Source organism: Cyanistes caeruleus, chromosome 27, assembly GCF_971803275.1.
Source record: "Cyanistes caeruleus chromosome 27, bCyaCae1.hap1.1, whole genome shotgun sequence".
NCBI lineage: Eukaryota > Metazoa > Chordata > Aves > Passeriformes > Paridae > Cyanistes > Cyanistes caeruleus.
The window spans coordinates 2,532,194-2,554,448 of record NC_141727.1 but is presented as its reverse complement, the minus strand read 5'-3'; the positions used below and the strand labels follow the sequence as shown (position 1 = coordinate 2,554,448).

The 22,255-nt window shown below is 41.2% G+C and overlaps 1 protein-coding gene and 1 long non-coding RNA gene across 4 annotated transcripts in view; one reads left to right on the top strand and one right to left on the bottom strand.

Annotated features, from left to right (window-relative positions):
• Positions 1–22,255, top strand: part of LOC111939939 (uncharacterized) — a 49,628-nt gene that overhangs the window by 13,580 nt on the left and 13,793 nt on the right. Inside the window, exons 1-3 of one of the 3 annotated variants that reach the window (XR_015279451.1) lie at positions 12,898–14,011; positions 16,779–17,049; positions 21,525–21,626. This is a non-coding gene — a long non-coding RNA (uncharacterized LOC111939939). Of the gene's footprint in view, positions 1–5,512; positions 5,617–12,897; positions 14,012–16,778; positions 17,050–21,524; positions 21,627–22,255 lie in introns of those variants that run through there. The other 2 variants (XR_015279453.1, XR_015279452.1) reach the window with 2 other exon arrangements.
• On the bottom strand, positions 4,965–13,902 carry MEOX1 (mesenchyme homeobox 1). Its single transcript, XM_023942435.2, has 3 exons — positions 11,225–13,902; positions 7,094–7,266; positions 4,965–6,281 (listed from the first exon to the last, which is right to left on the bottom strand). The coding sequence occupies exons 1-3, from the start codon at positions 11,676–11,678 to the stop codon at positions 6,159–6,161; spliced, it is 750 nt and encodes a 249-aa protein (XP_023798203.1). The 5' UTR covers positions 11,679–13,902; the 3' UTR covers positions 4,965–6,158.

Genomic DNA, 22,255 nt, shown 5'->3' with positions numbered 1-22,255 from the left:
AATGAGCTCATCCTTTTTCTTGGCGTCACCTCATCTTGATTCTGGCAGAGACACAAAGAAATTACAGCAGAGAGAAGACTGTAAAAAAGAGAGATCATTTTTCTCCTGAAAATAATGCTAGTCAAGTTTTCCCTGGCAGCTGTGAAGGAAAGTGAAAATTCAAGCCCAGTTCCATATTTAAAGTTATACACAGATTACAAGTCCAACATTATTATCCTTGCATTGTTTTCCATATGGTGAGTTACATTTTTCCTACATATTCATGTGTTTAAAAGATGTCAAAGCAACTGCAACTAAAATAGATTTGTTTCATTTGGAAGTGATTGTGACAACAATCACTGAGTCCAACCACCTGACATCTTCAGGGCTGACCAGAAGTTAGAGCACATTACTGAGAATATTATCAAGTGCACTGAAAGTTCTAGAAAGTTTCAGACACAGCTTCCTCTGCAGCTATTCTCTCACCTAGTTACTGCCTGAGAAATCCTCACAGTGCACAAGGAAAAGCATCTATGATGTGTAAGAAATGAGATAATGTGGGCCATATTTCATCTCTTGAAGAAGATCAATATTGAACCAGACAAGGACTCAGTTCCCTCAGATCCCTCAGTTCCCTCAGTTCTCTCTCCAGTGCTTTTCCAGCACTGGGCAAGTCCCCACTTTCCAGTTTGGGAAGGAGGGTACATATACATGAGCATTTTGGTTTTCTTCTTGATAATTGCCTATTTTAAATGACAGAATGTCTCTGAGACAACGCCTGCTCTGAGCCAAGCGCTGTGAGCCTCTGGTCTTAAATATCTCATGGTGCTACAAAATGCAAGGGGAAAATGGATGGGTTTCCACTGAGTTTCCTTCCCTTATGGCTTTCTTGGACTTTTTAAACAGCTCTGCCAAGATTGGGAGGCTTGTTTTTTTCCAGAACTCTTGTAAAGACACAGGAAGAATTTAATTATTGCAGTAGAATGACTTTTTTTCATGCTTATTTATTTAATGTTTGAATAGTTGAAAATGTCTTCTCAGTGTGTGCATTAAAGACTTCCTGCCTGGAGTGGATGAAGGACCCTGAGCATTCACAGGATATAAACCAGATTCAGACTGGAACCCAGCAGTATAAACACGTCTTCAGTGCATACAAGAACCCTTAAGTCTTGTAATGTGAAACTTATTCCAGTTGTGTCTGTGTTTTCTCCTGCAAATAAACCAGAGAGATGTGCCTAAAACGTTTTCCTGACCTCATTATTTTCACCTCATTATTTTATCCTCTTTTTAATAGATTTATTTTTTTATTGGGATACTTTATATATATTTTGTGCCATTTCTAGGTATAATCATAGAATAGAGTACTGGATGTTTGTGTACTTGAATGAAGATTGTCTTCTTGAGCTCCACTTTTCCCCAGAATCTCCTTTTCAGTTAACTTCAGACAGAAACAACTGTGGATAATTATTATGGAGAGTTATATTTCTATTTATTGGAAAATAACTTCCAGTCCAGATTCAGGGGTCTGCCCTCCTAAAGAAAAGTGGATGAGCTATTAAAGAAAGCTAAGAAAAGTGGATGGAGCAACTAAATTATATATCTGATAGATTTTTTTTTTCTGGATTGGAAACTGCACAGATTCTCAACATTTGCATCACTTTTCTCGATCATCTCTCATGAAAGAAATAGAGAATGAAAAGTGTTGAAATGTAGATATACAAAAGCATCAAAATATAGAAATATAGAATTAAAAGTAGATGGAGGTACAAAACTGCTAGGATGTTTGTGGTGAGTACTGAAAGGAAGAAACAATCCTTTTTTTTTGGGTGTCTTTACAACCATCAACTTAACTGTGGCATTGCTGGGCTAACACTCACATGGTGATGAATTCCTGGGTATAGGAAATACTTCACACGTGGCATTCTGGGTGACAGATTAACCTCAGGTATGAACATGGGCCATAATAAACTTTCACTGAACTAAAAATTAAAGGCTGTAAGAAAGCATGTCAAGTCACGTGTCTGTGCCCTGCTCCAAAGCCAGGGATATTCAGCAAGGCTTGAAAAACTGTTTTCTTCTTTAATAAGGAAAGAGAAACACGACTCAAAGCTCTGTGGTATGAAGTCACCATCCTCTCTGTTACTCACTCCCATTATCTCTTCTGCAATCTGGTCCCAGAGGAGCTTCCAGACAACCCTGGAAGCTTATCCCTGTCTAAGAGTTATTTAAAAGAATAAAATAACAATTATGGTATAGAGGAAGGGAATGGTGGTGTAAGAGTCTGGTAGTGTATGAAAGCCCTTCCTTTGTGCAGAAAGCAGAACAATGTGGCATTGTGTGTGGGGAGGGTGGGGATGGGGAGCCAACACCTGGACCCGGAGCTGAGGGGAAGCTGCCCCATCATAACTCACAAATACAGCCTGAAAGGCAAGAGCCTGAGCCTGAGGTTATTTTACAGCCACACCAGGCAAGTTCCAGTCAGACAAAGCCCTTCTGCTGTAAGCACTGAAAGAAAGTGGATTTCCTGTCCATCTGTCCGGAGGAGCTGTGCGGGTCCAGCACGCTCAGCCCAGTAACTAAGACAGACTCGAAGGGGCTGTGCACTCTCCTCAAGGGAAGGGAATTATCTAAAATTTGAGATAGTGGCTGATGAAACTTAATATGAGCACTGCTAGAGGTGAGGGAAGAAAATAGGGTAATTGAAAAATGGTGTGTTCTGTAAAATGCCCTGATTTGTTGTGTGCGCTTGTTTCCATGCGTAGGAAATTCTACCGGAAGTAGGATTTGTAAGCTTTGCTCGTGTAAAATATGTCCCAGTCAAAATCTCTGGCTGTGAAATGTTTGCTAAAGGGCTCTCTTGTTTCCCAGACAGCGTGAACTGGAGGGTTTGGTTCCTTATTCACAGCAAATCGATGACATTTTTCACTGTGAGGCTGGTGAGGCCCTGGCACAGGTTGCCCAGAGGAGTTGTGGATGCCCCATCCCTGGACACATCTAAAGCAACATTGGATTTGCCTGGGGCTGTCTTTGGAGTTTAAGTAGCTCCACTGACTGGAAAAATCACTGGCTTAAAGCTGTAGAATGGCATGGAGCAACTGAGGACTAACAACAGAGGAGTCATAGGATACAGAACCTGTAAAACAAATAAGGGCCTCTGCTCCACTGGCATCTGGCTAGATAGATAAAGAGTCCATAAAGTCTCTGGCTCTAAGGAAAGCACTTCTCTTGCTCTGTTTGGAAGAGGCAGCACAGATATAAAGGACTCCAGCACATATTTTTGTGTTTATCCAGATATCCCTGTTCCCTGTGAGCTGTTTGCACTGGCAAAAAGTCTCACAGCTCTGCTTGCCTGTGCTTCCTGGAGAATCCCTGCCAGACTTCTCTGATGCCATGGGGTGATTGTGTGCTCAGATTATTTATTGAGAGTAAGGCGTGGAAAACATTGCCAAACATCCCCAGGTAGCTTCCCTCCCTTCTGTGAGGAGAATAGAGCCTGATGTGTATTTCTGAGAAAAATAAGTGCCGGTCAAAGACTTTGCTCCCAGACCACAGGCCTGCCCTGGAAGATTCTTGGCACCAGAGGTTCAGAGGTCAAATGCTTTGATGTCAGGAGTGAAATGTTCCTTCTCAAAACACTAAAATCTTAGAGTGAGCAGATGGTTTAATGAAGAAACTGCCTAAGCACAAGATGATCTCACAGGTGACTCAAAGCTTGTTTCTCAAAATTCAGAGCAAGGACTTTTTAGGAGCTGTAATTATGGGTACAGACCGAGATCCCATTGATCAGTTTTTAAGTAAATTAGGATTCATTATGCTACTATTGACAACTTACTTGAAAGGGAAGATTTATTAGCCTCTCCTCTGGGTGGTGAGCTGGTTTTGGTTTATGTTAGTAGCCAAGAGGATGAAAGTTTTCATCTCAAAATAAGTTGCTCCTGCAGGCTGCAAACTTTCTAACCACAGTGGAGAGGAGGTGATGTACAGTATTAAATGGCTTAAGAGGTTACAAGGATAGAGGTAAAAAAGAACTCCTGATTTCTGTTGGTGATTTCTGTTCCAGGAGAAGAGGGTAGGATATCTGAGCACCAGAGTTCTTCACAAAATACAGCTTTCTTTAGTCTTTGCCAAGAGCCAAACTACTGAGTTTAGTCAGAAGTCGAATCAGAAGGCACCAAGGTTCAAGAAGTAAAGCCAAAAACAATCTCTGTTCTTAAAGATACAGTAAACTGTAGCTTCTCATCTGTGCATTTTAGCCAATTAATTTTATGTCACCTGAGTAGTGAGATTATGAACCTGTTTCTGACATTGGGTTTGTTAACAAAAAGAATGGTGTTCTCTCATTGTCCACCCTTATCACTGCTGAAGTAACTGGGATCTGACCATCTCTGTTCCACCTTTCATTTAAATATCTACCACAAGTGTCCCAGGAGAAGCTGAGGGCATTTTTTCCTTATCATAAAGACCTGAAGAGACAGGGGTAGGTCTAGCTTGGAGAGAGAACTTGCATGCCCCTAAATATTATAACTCATCATTTAGTATTTATTGTACTCACAGAATTTACATGGGTTTACATCCATGCTGTGACTGCAAGTTTGTGGAAGGACCTGTGTGAGACATCCCTGATGCTGTTTTCTTAGTTTGTTGTGGTTTTTTTCAGGGGCAGAGGAGTGTTGGCATTTTGTTTTGTTGTTTGTGTGTTGTTTTTGAATAAAGTGGATAAGAGCAAGTAGTGGAGTATGGGAAACCAGACAGTAACCAAACTCGCTTCCTCAGTGCTGCTCAAACTGCTCAAGTTTCTTTAGTTTTAAATATTTCTTTTTAAAAATACTAATTCTTTTAAATTGGTTTTGCATAAATATTTACTCTAAACTGATGGTTTTTTTCATCTGTCAATCAGAGTTTGGAACTCTGAAGAATGTATGTTTTCTCTTAGTAGATACAGTAAGTACTATAAGCACCTCTTTGAAAAGAATACAGCATCTCTGTTAAAAAAAAAGAAGTTGATATTTATCAAATTTGAGGTCTTTTACAAGTGGAATTACCACTAACAGCTTTATAAACATAGAATCCAGATATACAAATTCATACCCAGCATATCTACAGTTCACAACAGCAGTGCATCAGAGTAAGGCTGTAGCTGCAATTAATGGTTACATTTGAAATATTTAAACCAAAGTTCCAGTATTCTCAATAGTCATAATGTGGTACACTAGTGTGAAATTCTGCTTAAAATATGGCATTAAACAAAAAAGATACAAGAAATGGGAGCAGGCATTATGCTTTTCTAAATCATCATAATTTTATACACTAGAGGTTCTGGTTGAAAGCAGGGATAATTTAAAGTGAGAATGTTCTTAGGTGTTCTTAAGACTTCAGGTGGTGCTGTGGCAGTTTATTGGAAAAACTTGAAACCAAAATAATAATATTTTAGCTGTTGTGTTGAGAGTTCAATCTCTGCTGTGCCTGCTGGGACATTTGGTAATGACTGTTTCGAAAAAATATTTGAAACTGAGATCTCGCAATTTAATTTCAGTTTTACATTAAGCCTGGATGAAATCTCCCTCTGCAAATTGCTGCCATCAACAAAGCACCTACCTTTCTGGACTGTCAGTGTGAAAGCCATCTCTTCTAAAACTGGTGAGTTGACTTCTGTGTGCGTTTTTAGTCTCACATTTTATTTTGCAATCTTATTGCCTAGTCATATAGGTGTTCAACTCATTTTGCAAGAAAAATCAGTGACTATCAAAGTATTTATTTCTCTCCAAGAAGGGCACAGGAAGATGTGCATTGTCAAATCCAAATGCAGAATGAATAGGTATGACCAGGGAAATAGGTGTGACCCCTGGATGAGAATACAGCTGCATATGCTGACTAACAGTCTGGATTTTCTGGTGAGAATCTCTGTTTTCTATTTGGTGTTTGTTGTTTTTTTCTGTAGACACATCTGTGGTAGTAAGACAGTTTGAGAGACAAAAATCAAAATCATGCTCTCCCTTGGCTTTTTCCCCCCTGTGCTCTTTAATTGCCCCGGTAACCTCAAGCATCATGCACCTTTTAAAGACTATGGGCTACAGGACTGGGGCAGGCAGGGTGATCTCATTGTGTAGCTGATTCTAAGCAGTTGCACCCACATTCCAATCAATGACTTTCTCCAAACTCCTCTCCCATTGCTGCAGGGACTACTCAGAGCTGGGGGAGGCAGCAGAGTCCACATCCTCTGTGTCATGTTCGTGTGGGGGCACTGCTTGCCCACCTTTAACACGTTTCCACTTCATTCTTCTGTTTTGAAACCATACTTTGACCTGGGTGATAAAAAGAAAATAATTACTTGTTGACTCAACCTGAGCTGTATAAGCAGAGCTATGCATACGTGTGTAGAGAGATGATTTGTGGAATTCTAGAAGAAAAGGTGAACAGAGCCTCTCAGGTTTGACTAATCCTTTATGGAACAATTCTTTCTAAAATGCTCCCCACAGATGTTCCTCTGAAACCCTCAAAGGTAGTACAAGTGCTTTGCCTAGAATCTATCTTCATGTCAAATAAGGCACAGTGCCTCTCATATATTTTTAACATCTAGGCCATTCAATCTAATGCTTTAGGATTTTTAATTTGCCTCACATAATTACACAATTGTTCTGCTGTCCACTTAGCCTTGATAAGGACAATGAGATGACAATGAGAGAACAGAAATACCTCTCTCCACAGAACTCTGTATAATTGTCTTTCTTTTTCACCTCAAAATACCACCTGACCCAGGAAGAATGCAAGTATCAAACATTCATTTGAATAATTTCCTGTTAGTCAAAGGTGATATCCATATCCCATATGTAAACTTTGATATATCAATATGTACCAATGAATGGTGATAAACAAGAACTCAGTAGAGACCAATTATTACCAAGTCTATCTTTAGTTTAGAGAAACATAATTAAATTTATTAACTACTTACAAAAATATGTAACGAAGGTGTCTGAAAGAATGTGGAGGCTTTGTTTTAAAATACCTTTGTGCCATTGCAAAAGCAGACTCTTGGGTAACACATCTGGATTTTAGCATTAGGGAGAAGTTGTGGGGGAGGAAGAAGGAGCTGGGGAGACAAGGGTTTGGAAAGTACTTGTCTTTCGGTGAGATCCAGGTTCACAGCTATCTCGTATCTCCTGAGCCTTGTCAAGTAGTTGTGGTGGGCAAATTCAGCTTCCAGCTCCCGCAGCTGCTCCTTAGTGAAAGCTGTCCTTTCCTTCCGTGATTTGCTGCTGCTTTCTGCCTTATTGCTTGAGTTCTGGTTCTCTAAGAGGCAAGCACACTTGTGTAATTGGTGGTTATGTTGATGTGTGTGAACATGTGCAGTTGCAGAGATCTAAACAACTCCTTGAAGTGCTCAGTGGAAGATTTAAGATGTTTTGCTTTATGCCCCCTCTCACTCATCATGACTGAGTGGTGTTGCCAGCCTTGGTTTTGAGAGGACAGAGGTGGGACAGTTCAGTCAGGATGGGGAGGGTTGTCAGAATTGCCTGGGTCTGCACAGTCACAGAACAGGAGCTGTGGGAAAGAAGCTCTCATTCCTTGCTGCCATTGCATCGAAAGAGTTTCCTTCCCCACATTTTAATTTTTATTCCTTATATACATATTTTCATCCTCCCCTGATCTACCATGCAGCAGGCAGCCAAGAACATGCAGCATGCAGGATGTTAGGAGTGTTTGGTGCCCAGCTTTGGTGCAGGACATAAGAACAAATCACGCAGTGAGCACCCTCAGCTGTGGTGCATGGCCTGGAAATACCGGGGATGTGAGGCAGTAAAACAAGAAAACAGAGAAATTGGTTTTTGCCCAGACCCACCTCGAACACTCTTGCGTTTTAACTTTTTCTAATCCTTGCTAAATGAAAATTACAAGCAGATCTGGTGTCTGTGTAGATGACTGGCCTCAGTATCATCCTTGTCATTGTGATGTCCTGAAAAACCTGTTTGCTATTTGTGTACATTTCTGCAATGCAGTCAAGAGTCCTATTTCAAGGCCAAATTTCAAGCCATAGCCAAAGTGATGCTGTACCAATTATGATAAAAAGCAAACACAAACTGACTTTGCCTGAGACTATGGCAACCCTTTTTCATTTTTTTCAATCCTTTCTTTTTTTCTTTTTCTTTTCCTTTATTTTAATTTTTTTGGTTTTTTTTTCCTCCTGTGTTTTTAAAGTTGGTGCTCAAAGAATCTCCAAGCAATGCAAAGAAAAATGCATTTCCTTTAGTGAGCAAAGTCCAAACTGCCAGTGTTTCAGGGACTCAGTTTTGTGAGTTCCTTGGTGCTTTCTCCCCTCTTGCTCCTCTTGCTAGATTCCCTGAACTAAACATGCCAGCAGTATTTTTGTTATGCTGAGAATTAGTAAGTTAATTGTTGTGTGTAACCAGTAGGCAATGGAGTTCTGTGTGTCCTAGTGTAATATTTCTACCCAGAAATGATAAGCAAAATGGTAACAATTTTGCCTAAACATGGTTTTTTCAGTATAAATGAACTTAAATTCTACAAATGTCTGCAAAAGCTAGAAATCAATCAATTAATATTTTTATCCATGATGTGCAGCTTCATCTTCTGGGTGTCATTTTGGTGGCCAAAGTAGTAAAACTGGAGAAATCTGTGAGGTGTGACTGTGGTCTTAGGTGACTGAGCTGACCTGATCTCTGGCCATCAGAAGTGGAGCATTCCATTCCAAGGGAATCAGTCTCATTTGTTCCATACTGGTTTTGCTGCTTCAGAACTCCACAAAAAAAGATGGGGGATGTACAGGAACAAAATTCCAGAAGTTTCTCCCCATGACTTTGCCCTCAGTTAAACAATCCCCTTTGTTCTCATCCCTTGCAGCACAGACATGCTATCACGTTTCCCAGGGGCTCACAAGTGTGGTTTGGGAGGGAGCAGTGGGGAATCAGGATTTGAAGTGTGGATCTCTTGCTGGGAACTTTGCCACCAGTCCCTGGGCATCCCCTGGGGTCTGTGCTGCCCTCACAGACTCGTGGAGGCTGCAGCAGCTCTCCAATGCCTTCAGCACATGGCATAAATGATAAGCAAGTAGCTAAAGCAAGGTACACGGGAGTTCATCACAGCCCTGTGGGAAGGATTCCCTTTCCAAGGGGAGGTTTCACAGGTCTGCATCTCCAAAGGACAACGGGAGTAATTTAAAACGGGTATTTTGATATTTCTGGGAGCAGAGTAGGATGTGCAGGATGAGAGAGGAATCTCTCATGCACACTGCGTGCCACAGGGTACTGTAAAGAGACATAATGCTTGAGGTTCTGTGAGAGTCCAGAAGTGGAAATATGGCCCAGCTGCTGCAGTTTTGACAACAGAATGTGAGAAATGACAGATGTGTGAAAGGACAAATCATCTTGGGCAGGTTTTTCCTACTGTACTGACAGTTTAAAAAGAAGAAAGGAGACTAAGGGAAGTTCAGGGAAGTTCAGGGAAGTTCAGGGAAGGGAAGTTCAGGGAGGAAAGAGGGGAAGGGAAGTCCAGGGAAGTTCAGGGAAGGGAAGGGAAGGGAGGAAAGAGGGGAAGGGAAGGGAAGGGAAGGGAAGGGAAGGGAAGGGAAGGGAAGGGAAGGGAAGGGAAGGGAAGGGAAGGGAAGGGAAGGGAAGGGAAGGGAAGGGAAGGGAAGGGAAGGGAAGGGAAGGGAAGGGAAGGGAAGGGAAGGGAAGGGAAGGGAAGGGAAGGGAAGGGAAGGGAAGGGAAGGGAAGGGAAGGGAAGGGAAGGGAAGGGAAGGGAAGGGAAGGGAAGGGAAGGGAAGGGAAGGGAAGGGAAGGGAAGGGAAGGGAAGGGAAGGGAAGGGAAGGGAAGGGAAGGGAAGGGAAGGGAAGGGAAGGGAAGGGAAGGGAAGGGAAGGGAAGGGAAGGGAAGGGAAGGGAAGGGAAAAAGAAGCTGCTTAGGAACCAAAGGCAGATGTGTGTCTCCCCAAGGAGTGTGTCTCCTTCCAGGATCCCAACCAGCTTCAGTGCTGGATTGAATTTAACAGCTGCCTCTCCCCAGGGCTGCAGTGGTCACTAAAGGGTGGAACCCCAGACCTCTCAGGGATGTCATTGCTTACAGCTCCCTGAAAGGAAGAGCATAGCAGCAGGTATGAAAAGAAAATGCAAAGTAGTAAGAGAGAATAAAGGCACCTTTTTCTTCTTGAAACAGGGAGATGTGCTTTGGAATCAGTCACTTTAAGGATAAACATATCCCTCTAATGTGAATAAGCTGAAATCTGCTGTTTATCTGTGACTAGCTGATGTTTTAATGAAAGTGTTGCTCACTTTTTAAATAATTACTTTATTTAAACTTCTTTGCATTTGGGAAAGTTTTGCCTAAACATCCTTTATCAGTATAAATGAACTTAAATTCTATAAATGTCTGCAAAACCTAAAAGTTAATCAATATTTTTATCCATGCATTTTCTGCCTGTGAAATGGGGCTACTGGAAAATATTCTCCACTTGGGAGCAGGGCTGTGGGAAAAATTACACTGTAGCTTGTATGCTTGAATGCTATGGCATCTTAAATTTTAACAGCTTCCTTAAGAAAAAACAATTTTATGCATATTTCACAGATTTGGATCTGAGATATCAGCAAGTTAGAGCCTGTATAACTATGAAATTATTGATATTTACACTGTAGAAAGAATGTGTTTTGCTAGCTAGGATGACACCATGAAAACCATATACAATTTCTGCATTTTTGGACATTGTACTGATAGGCAAGCTTTTAGTACCTCCTGTTTTGAGGTTAAAATATTTAACATTTAGTGCGACCGAATAGAATTTATATTTAAAGGAAGACTTTGCCTCTCGTACTTCTTCCCATAAAATGTCAAATTCCTAGTATGACATCTCCAACTACCACAGGCAGCTCAAGATGAGGGATCTTTGCTCTCTGCCATTCTCTCTTGCACAGACAAATGGCAGGTGTGAATGTATAATTCCACATCCCAGGACTTTCAGTTCTGTGTGTGTACATGCCATGTGATTCCTGTTCAGTGACAGCAAATTGTGCTGGTGAGTGAAATGTCTAGTTCAGCACCCAAGATCTGCAGGAGTGAAATACAAAGACCAGAATAAGAATGAGACAGTTAGTTACAGTGATGTTACTGTCTAAAGTTGCCCCGGTCAAGTATTATGAAATTTTTGCTCATCAGCTTTCTTTCTTAACTCCCAGTCTCACCAGGTGTTCTCATTCCACCTCCTCCACTCTACCACAACCCTGATTTCATATCACCTACCTGAGCTTTCCTTTTTCCTTTTGGGTGGCTTTTTCTCACAGTCACTTGTAGGATTTGCTGGTGCCTCATCATCTTCATCCGCACCCACAGCCACACTCACAAGGCTGGGGTTGCTGCTCTCTGACTCTCCAGAAGCCAAGGCCAGTCCTGGATTTATTCCTCTTCTGGCCTCAGTTGCTGCCAGGTGCCAGTCAGAGTGCTGGAATGAGGAGTGCTGCTCCACAAGTGCCCGCTCTTCCTGTGGAAAGCTGTGGGGAGCTGTCACCAGGCAGGAGGCTGAGAAATCAGAGTAAGCAGCAAAATCTGGTTTTTGCTGGAAGGAGAATGGTGCTGCTGCTGGATAGTGGCTGAGCCCTGGAGCTGTGCTCAGGTCGGTGTGGGAGCTCCTCACACACCCCCAGAGCAGGGTGGGAGGCTGTGGGCTGCGCATGCAGCTGCTGCTGCTGGGATCCATCTGCTTCCAGTCCTGTCCACACCTCAGTGCTCCTGGCTGGTGACAGCTCAGCCTTCAAAAGCAGAAGAGAAGCAGAGGGAAACTCTCCCAAATTTTACAGAATAGATCTCCTCTCTAAACAACAGTTTGCTTGTGGGTTTGACGCTGTTGCAGGTTTGCTACTTCAGGAACCCTAAAGGTCTTCATTGCCCTGACTGGAGCTACCAGATTTCTGCAGGGATTGCCATGAGTTGCTTCCTTGTGAAGTGCTGGGCATGAGCGAAACACTTTTTAAATACTGTGCTGGGGAGACAGTGACAAGTTTGTGAAGTGAAATGTGAGTGAGGGGCGGGAGGGGTTAACACACATACCCTCAGCCCCTCCAACCAAAGCAAAGCAGGCAGCTATTAATCATCTGAAACCTTATATGCACATCTAATGGGATTTGCAGATGGAGCCTTTTAAAGAAACAATGTCTGTATTTTTTTTTTTTAAGGGAAAGAGCAGCGCACAAAAAAGTCTTTAATGTTTCCTTGTAACACTATGAAGTTATTTTTATTGCACTGTTAACAAAATTCTCCATCTTGAGTTTAGAAAAAGCCCTAAAACAGTATTCAATAGACGCCAAATTCAAGAACTAAAGTGGGAAATAGAAGTAAGAAAGAACTCCACTAATTATATATAATTTAATGCCCAATCCTAAGGTAAAAAAAAAAAATTATTCAACCTGGTTTATACACACATGCAAGGCTTTGAATGATGTTTGTTTGTTTAGTTAGATTTGTAACACATGTATTTGCTGAGAGTTGGAGTTTGCTGCCAGTGACAGTCATTCTTTCTATATTCGACTTTCTAGGGAATTTTCAACACACCCTCCTGCAAGGAAATCTCCTGATTTTATGCCAGTGAAAGACATTGTTAATCTTTTGTTGAACATTTTATAGTTTTTCCTAACAGAAAGCAGATTTTTTAGACCCTAGAGCCATCCCAGCAGAGAAGACATTAACAGGGAATCTGTTCTCAATCCCTTTTTCACAGAAGTATGGCAGCTGAGAATGTCCCAAGCCCTTCTATGCCAGGGTTACTGCAACTCCTCTCAAGGTTGTTCTCAATATTTTTAATGACAATTTACATGTGCATGTGTTCCAGAATCTTACAACCATTTCAAATGTCCCCCGGGCCTTGCTCCACGTTGTGTGTGCCTCCTTCCCTTCTCCCACCACTGCTGCTGGGTTTTCTCAGGAGCAGAGATTTAACAGATGTGAGGTCTTCATTTTTCACAGGAGCTGAAGTGATACTTTATTTTGGGTTTTGTATAGTTCAGAATTGTAAAATTTCATGGAATTCTAGGTGAGGTGGGGAATGTGTTTATCCTGTTATATCTGTTGGTTTTTAGAACTTGGCCTTTTCCAGGAAATCAAATGATTTTAGTTTAGATCCTTCTGAACAAGAACATTGAATTCCTTTCTATCACAGGAATCTAATTTTTCATGCAGAATACTCAATATCTGATAGCTAATTCATTCTCTAGGAAGAACTCACCTAAATACTTAAATCAGTTGCTCCGTTTCATTAAACAGTAAACATTTAAAAGCATTTCATATTCACAGGCAGAAGGAAGACCCTCAGATTGCTCTTTTTCTGGCAGGCCAGGCTATGATGAATTTGTGAATGCTGCAAATGTCTCAGGCACTGGCAGAATCTAAGTCAGAGTCCAGAAGGTTTTGCCAATGCAGAATATTTAATTTATACTCTGTGTGTGTGTTGTCATATGTATAACGCTTCACTTACAGTGAATATACTGTAAAGTGAAACACTTACTCGGTGTTTGCATGAATTCAGACTAACTCTGGTTTTCAGTCTATAAAAAGATCTATTTAATCAGCAGACATTTGTCCTTGCAGGGATAGAAGAGAAAGCAGGATTGTCCCTCAGGCTCACCGGGGTCAGGATCAGCTTTCGGCCTGCACCCAGGAATCCCCTCAGGCCCGAGCAGGGCCTGCCTGAGCCCCCGCACATCCAGTTCCAGTTTAGGCTGCTCGGGCCCCGATTTCTGAGGGAGCTCTCCCCGCTGTTCCTGCAGCTTCAGCTGTGGGAAAAGGACCGGGGTGGCTTTTCCCGACGTGGGAACCCTGAGGTCCCGCGGGGCTCCGCAGCCCGGGCAGCTGCCGCTGTCACTCGCGCCTCAGCGGGGGCCGCGGCACCTCCGTGACACTTCACTCCTGAAACAACAGCAGCCATCCCTCCCGCTAAACCCCGTTTGTTGGCTGAGGCAGCCACCTTTAACCTTCGTAAAGTCAACATCTCTGCGGTCAAGCACTGAAAAACGCATGGGAAAAATGGCACGGATGGAGGTGGGTTTGTGAGGGGCGCTGCCGTAAGCAGCTGAAGGCGGTGAGACAGAGATTTATCTTGGAGGTTTTTATCTGTCCATTCTGTGATCTCCGCAGGTGAGGAGCAGAGACAGCAGAGGGCAGGAGAGCTGGAGAAGGGACAAGGACAACCACAGCAAGAACCTGTGGAGGAGAGGAGAGAAGGGAGAAGGGAGAGAGGAGAAGGGAGAGAGGAGTGAGGGGAGAAGGGAGAGCTCCAGCACTGGGAGAGCTGGGGAGGATCTGGCAAGCATCTATCATATTGAACATTTCAATAGTGTTCTCAATCTTTCTGGAAGAATAAAAGAATAGAAGAAGTGTAAAGTTTAGACTAATAGAGGCAGTGTACCTAGAAAGGAAAATTTATCTCCTACCAACCCAAGGTAAAGAGCCACGTGATTAAAGAGTACTATTAAAAGACATCAGATATTGCACAAAATGTCATGAAGTGTTAACTTGCATTTTGATGTAATTTCATATGACAGATTAGTCGAGTTTAAAAGGCCTGTATTTGCAGGAAATCAGTATTAAATTTTTGATAATTTGAAGGTGAAGATTTAGAGAGGAAGTCTGCGTTCCTTCTTAAAAAGAAATAAATTAAAAAGCGGCTATTTTGTAACAGTGATATCACAGTTGTATGATACCTTTATCTCTCTTCTCCCTAAACTTCTAAGAACAAGTTTTCAATCAATTTGTAGGGAATTTTGAAGCACAAATTTATATGTAATGTCAGAGAAATAGTGTTGAAGAGAAGATGCCAAACAACCAGTTCCTCCATCTGCAGTCATATAATGAATATCTGAAGTTAAGTGAGTAAATAATGCTTTTGGCTCCAAAGACTTTTACCTAAAACGTGCTGAGCCGGAGTGTCTGCCTTGCTCTGCAGCTGGCATCACCACCACCAGCATTTCTAATTTAATGATAATGTTTCCCTTAGCACTAAGTCAATATTTCCGGGATTAATTAAATATGATGACTTCACAGTAGTGAAGAAAAAAAAAGAGAAATCCTGCTTCAGGTAGAGGAAACATCAAGAAGTGTAAGAGACACTTACATGATAATTTATCTTAGGACAGAGAGCAGTAGAAGCAAAAAGCAGAAGAAAGAGGGGGTCAACTTTAAGTTTGCAGAAATAATAAAAGAAAAAAATACTAGCTGGAAGCTGCTTTAATGTTACATAATGTTTTGTTCCTAAAAAATTGACATGAAACCCTAAAAAAAACCAAACCAAAACAAAAAATCAAAAGGTCCTGCTGTCATTGAAATTGGGAAATTAGACACAATAAATTCTAGGATGGGCAGATGCATACATGTTTTTCATGTACCTTGGCTATCTTCCCACTTAATTGGGATTTTTTTTACACTATTTGTTTAAAACATTGTCTTTTGGTTTCTCTCTACTGTTAAGAAGTGAGTATGAATGCAAATAGAAATATATTTATAATATTGAGTGAAATTTAAAAATTACAGGCAGCAAAGCATGTTCTGTTTTTTCAGCAGCTGTGTGCTAAAGGAGCAAAGATCTTGGCTTGCAAATCTAGACACAACTTCTGTATTCCTTGCTTGTCTCTCCTCTTGAAGTTCTTTTTGTGGATTTGAGGCCCAGTACCGTGTAAAGATGAGGAATATCCCTCCCTTGAAAGGTCATAAAAGTAAATAGTGTCTCAGCTACAACATTAATCCTTAAGACAGGAAAGACCATTTGCCAAAAATTTTGATAAATCATCTTTTTTTTTAATGACTCCTGTCTTTATGTTATGCATGCTATTGTAGCTATTTCATGGAGAGCTGAATGTCCTTAACAAGGTCCAAGGCAGCAGAAACTTTCTCTTGAAGCAAGAATATTTTGTAAGTTCAGCAAAGGAACACAGAGTTTGACTGGCAGATAGTTTGAAAAACACAAAATTAGCTCAGCTTTTGGCAGGTTGCAAAACTTTTCTGTTCTTTTCATCAGATGACATGAAACAGGAATCATGCATCCCCAAGGAACAGAGAGGAACAGAACACTCAGCCTTTTAAACCATTTTTTGTGGATATGGATTAACAAATCTACACTTAGAATTCAGCTTGTGGTTCATATATTTTGAGGCAGATCAGAATGCAACATTTTCATTTTGAATTTTTGCTGTATTAAGAATCCCATATGTTTCTTGAGATTCTAATAAATAAATTTGTAGGATTATCTGACAAGTGATAAACTTCTACATTTCTTCCACTTCAGTGCCAAGAGGTCTGCACTACTTCTCTTGAGATCACCCTTTGCCACTGCCTTTACCATTGTGCTCTTTGATCTCCTTCAGTGGAGCTAGTTTAATTAAAGGCAATTAAAGGCAAATTAAATGAAAATTTTGTAAAGGACTTTTAGAGGAGCCAGAATTGTTGACTGTAAATGATTTTTTTTTTTTTTGCCTAAATTATAAAAACATTCATTAAGTTATTATTATGTGGAATGTAGTCACAGAATGTTTTGAAGAGATCAGAGTAAATTCCAATATAAAAGGTGTCCTATGTGATTCTGTCTAGTAATTAAAGTTCAGTCAGGTGCCATTTTCTTAGGGAATGCTGAAATCACAGAACACTGTGTTGCATTACACCTTAGAACTAGAACAACAATGACCTGTTTCTGTTCAGTGTAAATTCTCTTTTCCAGGAAGTTCTGCTGTGAAGGAACTAATTGCTATGGTGGAGTATCTCCCTCTATTGGTACATTTTTAAATGAAATGTAACTATGGTTCTCTTTTCATTGCAGGAATTTCACTGGTTTTGGAACACTGTAAGATATGCAGCCCATGAGAAGTGAATTTACTGTCAGCTTCTGTCCTGGAAATAGAGGTCCTGAGGGATGGAGGTTTTGAGAGCAGAGGTTATGTGCTGGCCTCCCTCGAGGTGCTTCTCTGTAGCCTAAGCCTTGAACCAAATTTTCATTGCTGCATTACCTGATGATCTGTCCTCCACGAGGTTCCAAGGCTACAGAAAACTGTTCCTGATGTGCAGCATATGGATCTTTGCATACAGAAAGGGTAAGTGAATGCAGCATCCTCATGTTACATGATTCATCATCATATCACCTTATATATGATAATCATTCATTATCATATATAAACTCCTTGGTTTATATGTAGCCAATAGTCTATAAAACCTTTTTCCTCCCTGAATTTTTGTGTAAGTGTGCTCACGAGCACAGTTTGCTTTGGAAAATAATTTACAGAAATCATTTTAGCCTGCTGCCTTTGCATGAAATAGCAATTTAGAAATTTTCAAAGGGTGCTTTGTTTTCACACCACGAGGTGGAGATGTCTACCTGCAATTCTGGCAAAATAAAAAACTGGGAAGTTGTGTCTGAGGTATAAAGGAAACAGTGCCTTCCCCCTCCCCTCCTTCCACTTAGAAATAAATAATAAAATAAAATAAAATAAAATAAAATAAAATAAAATAAAATAAAATAAAATAAAATAAAATAAAATAAAACAGTAAAAGGCTAAAAGTGTGAAGATGCTTTCTCAAGGACCTCCATTATTCTTTTGGTTTACATAAAAAATAATTTAAAAAAACCAAAACAAAAACCACCTGAATTGCATCACATGTCCACTGCTTGGTGAATCTGTGAATTCCCATGGATTTTCCATAGTCTGTTCCACACCCCTTGGAAAGGATTTGCTTGCCCAACCTTCATGATGGAGCTTCCAGCTGAGGGGCAAGAGAAACCAGCGAGGAGCCCCTTCGTGTGAAGGAAGCCCACGCCTGGGCACAGGGGGCTGTTGATGAATTCCCAGCTGGGGCAGTTCTTGTAGGAAAGGCCAATGCTGAGAAGCACACGAGGTCAGACACCCCACACTGCAGCTAATGGCAGAGGAGGAGGGAAATCCTGGCTTCAGACAGGACAACTCAGGATTTATGAAAAGAGAATTTTGGAGACTCCTTTTTGTGATAGAACAAGGGCAAGCTCAGGAGTAGGGGCAGATCCAGACTCCCTGAGCCTTGTGGGGCCTTTGGGTGCAGGGACAAGGCTCTTCCAAGGTTTGCTGAATTTATGCTTCCCCTCTCCCTGGTTGTAGTCCTTGCCTTGTGGCTCTTTCCTCATTTGGTTTTATTTTATAACTTATACAACGCAGGGCCCTGCAGCAAATTAGAAGTGTTTTTGCCAGATTGTTGTCTGGGGGTAAGGGGAGATGTTAATTTTCCTCTGGTCATTGGGCTGTTGCTATTGTTGGAGAAATGTGTGTGAGGAACAGAATTCTGTGCTAGAAGGTGACTGTGACAGTCACTCCTGTGGTTTGGTGCTCAAAGACAGTGAGGCACCATGGTTCCTGCTGTGACTCAGGATGCAACAGTTATGGTTTACGGAGAAAAAATTTGATTTTCACATTTTCTTGAGTTCTTTTTAGTTCCATGCATGATTAACAAAAAAAAAAAAAAAAAAAAACCAAACAAAAAAAAGGTAAATTTTTTCTAGTGGATGTTTTATTTTTTAAAATATCAAGCAAGTGTCTCCCCCCCAGAAATTAGCAGTTTCTTTAGCTGGAATGGTCTCTGTGGTTGCCATGACAGTGACTGGCAGGATCATGGCACAAAGGTGAGGAGCTTGTAAGTTGGAGGAGGCCTCATGTAGGGTTTGATTGATAGAAAAAGTGATTTTTAGCTTGGTAAGAAAGAGTGTGAGCAGCTCCTCCACTTCCCCCTTGCTGGGTTCCCAGGGCCTTAAGCCCTCTAGCAAATAAGGAAGTATTTGCCCAGAAGCTATGAGAACAGAAGCTGATCTAAAAAAAAAAAAAACCCAAAAACCCAAGGAATTCTATTTATTTCTGAAGGACTCAAAATTGGAAAAAAAACAAAAGGAAAAAAGCTAAAAATGGGGTAAAGAGGAGCTACTGATTCCAAAGTCTGTATTACATGTGACCAGCTGTAGCTAGGAGGATATGGGGCTCCTGACAGATTGAAACACCCTGGCATTTGGGTTTGAGTTGGATATTTGTCCCTTGGCCAGTCAGTCTGGCTGGTTAACATCACCCTCACTCATCAGAGAGAGCCCTGCAAGATCAGGTTGATGCCACAGGATTCCTGTTCTGATTCCCACTGTTGCTCCTTACCCATGTGTTTTTAGGGAACACTTCAAGATACAAAGCTGCTGCACCTGTGCATGCTGTAATTAACAAATCCTCAGTTCCCCATTAGTGATAAAGATCAGTAGACTGGTAAGGCTCACTGGAAATGAAAAATCTTTGACTGAATTTTTATTACTATAATGTTCTAATTGTCAAATCTGCTGAACACATGTATCAACCACAAGTTAGAATGTGTTTGTAGGTCTAACATAATATTCCCATTACCAACTAGTGAGTTCTTAGAAAAAAAAATAAGAGGGGAAACCATGGAAGAAATACTTTTGTGATGCTTTGTTTATGTTTGCTGGTGTTGTTTCAGGCCTACAGAAGTATCTCAGTTCTGTAGGTCATTAAAATGTGGGAAGAAGAGTGGGAGATACACTTCTGCTAGCACAGAATCAGTGAGGGTGGAAAAGGCCTCTGAGTCCAGCCTAGGACCCAACAGCACCTCATCAGCTAAAGCACAGCAGAGTGCCACGTCCAGGCCTTCCTTAAACACATCCAGGGATGGTGATTCCACCACATCCCTGGGCTTCCAAGGTCTAATCACCCTTTCTGTGAAGAAATTCTCCCTCATGTCCAGCCTAGACCTGCCCTGGTGCAGCTTAAGGCTGTATCCTGCTGTCCTGTCCCTGGGGCCTGGGAGGAGAGGCTGCCCCTTTCAGCCTCCTTGCAGGCAGAATGTGATTTGTGCTTGTGATTAAATACATATTTGATAAACAGCTGGAGCCAAGCTATCAGGATATTGTAATTATATTCCTCTTTTTATTTGGCAGCAATCAGAAACCCTGGTTTCTAGCCATGAATGACCCAAATCATAAGACATTTTTAACATGCAAATGAATGTGGTTTCATCAGAAAAGGTGGGAAACAGGGACCTGAAAGCTAAAAGGATTTTCCCATGATTTCCACCATATAGCTGGAGGTGTCTGTGTTACACCTACAGCTGGAATTAGATGTTCAGGAGCTCAGCACTCAACAGTGATAAATTGCCTTATCAAGTTGTCTGTTCTGCCACTAGAAGCCAACAGCAGGAGAAGACTTAAAGGCCTCAGATATCTGCTCTGTTCAGTTCTGTGCTGGGCTGTCATTTCAGAGCAAGTAGGAAATGGCCAAAATTAAACACAAACTGACATTAAATTCACGCTTTTAGAATACTGTAGGCTAGGTCTAATTAGTAATTGCCACTTATTTATTATGAACAAGTAGAATTTTAATTAGGCTGATTCAAGCCTCAGCTACTCCCTCAGATTGGATTGGTAATTAAGGTACTTCTTGTACTAGTAATTATGGTTTACCATGAAATTACTCTCCCTTCTACCCCCAAAAAAGCATCGAATTAGCCATGAGTGGAATTATATTTATCACAGGACCCTGTGCAGTAGAGACTTTGCAAATAAATACAAACAATTAGAAAAACCACTCAGAGTGCTGTGCCAGCACAGTAATTAGGGTTTGAAGGCAGAAATTTTTGCTGAAGCCAAACTGGCTGGGTTGTCACTCAAGAGAAGCAGCCCTGAGGGAGTGTCCCCAGCCTCTGGCTCTCCTGGTCCCCTCCCAGGAGCTGAGCCAACAGGAGGAACAAGGCAGAGGATAGAGTTTTCTACCAACATGATCCTGGAGCAAGGAGCAAACTTTGTGAATTCATCAGTTTGGTGTTTTCTGAGATGTCATGGTGACCCCCAGTGGGTGACTGGCAGATGACCAAGACACACCAGTACAAGGCTGGTGCAGGGTATTTCAGCAAACAGAAGTGTAAACAAAAGGGTACAAGCATAAGCTAAGCCTGAATTCTTCCCTTGCCCAGAGAATTAGAAAACAAAGTTGTTTTCCTAATATTTGAATTCTAGTCCCTATAGCTGCAATCATTATTTCAGTGACAATTTTGAAGTGTTATGCTCTTGTACAGGCTAAGGAATGAATCAGTTTCTGACCTTCTCTGTCCTCTTTCCTTACAACATTGCATTTGTCTCTGGCCTTGTAGCCAAAGTGTAGAAATCTGTGCCACAGAGCTTTGGACTTTCAGAGATGGAATAACTATCCCCCTTCATTATCACTTTAACATTGGAAGGCCATCTAGAAGTCAATTTGGTTTATGTATCATCAGTAGTGGATCATGGACTAAATTCTAGTGTGTATAGATTTTAAGGGCCACTTTAAAAATAAACTTTTAAGTTAGTAGCTTTGCCTCACCCAGTGTACAGAAATAGTGAACATTTTATGCTTCAATTTGTTTAACCATCCAAATATGCATGAACACATGGAATTTCTTTCAGAACATGAAGAATTGTCCCTAGTTTAAAATGTTAAACTTCTTTTAACCATAGAAGAAAAAAATCATCTTCTATTTGTTAGTTCTCATACCTTGACCAACTTTGGATCTGTGTTTGCAGGAGTGAGAATTGCCTCTCCCCAAAGATCATCTTCTCACCACAGGAGTCAGTCCTAGGCCTTCAGATGACTGTGAGGTTGGGGTTTTGCCTGAATTATGATAGGTAATGGTACATTTTCCAATCTCCTAGGTTTCCAACAGAGTTAATGCTGCACAGAGTCTTTCTCTTTTGGAATTTGCTCTCTGCTACTGTTTCTTCTTAGGCAGTTAGCATATCTAAGGACTCCAGTTCAGTGTGGAAGGCAGGAAATTCTGTATTTGTCCAAAGCAGAGCTATACAGACACTGTGGCTTTCATACCAGAGTAAGATATTGAGGGATGTTTCAGACAGAATTCTGCCACAAACTCTCTCTCCTGCAATACAACACTGGCACAAGAAAACCCCTTCTTTTCTTCTGTGTCATCTGCCACAGACTTTTGCCTGGAAGCCTCCTTCCCTGGGCTTATACCAGCAGGGTGTTCTTATTTGAGAGGCATTTGTTTCAGCAGTTTTGTGAAGTAAAAATCCATTACCAAATATAAAGGGTAGAAGAAACTAAACAAATAGAGTCTTACAATAGAAATATTCATGTGTTTGTACCAGTAAAAAGCACTTGTACTCCCATTGTGCATGCCTTAGATTTAATCTTTTTTTTTTAAGAGGAATAATTTCCCCCTTTCTAGAAAGTAGAGACAAACAGAAAATTAACTTTTGGTGCACCTGTCATGCATAACCACCATTCAGGGATGAGT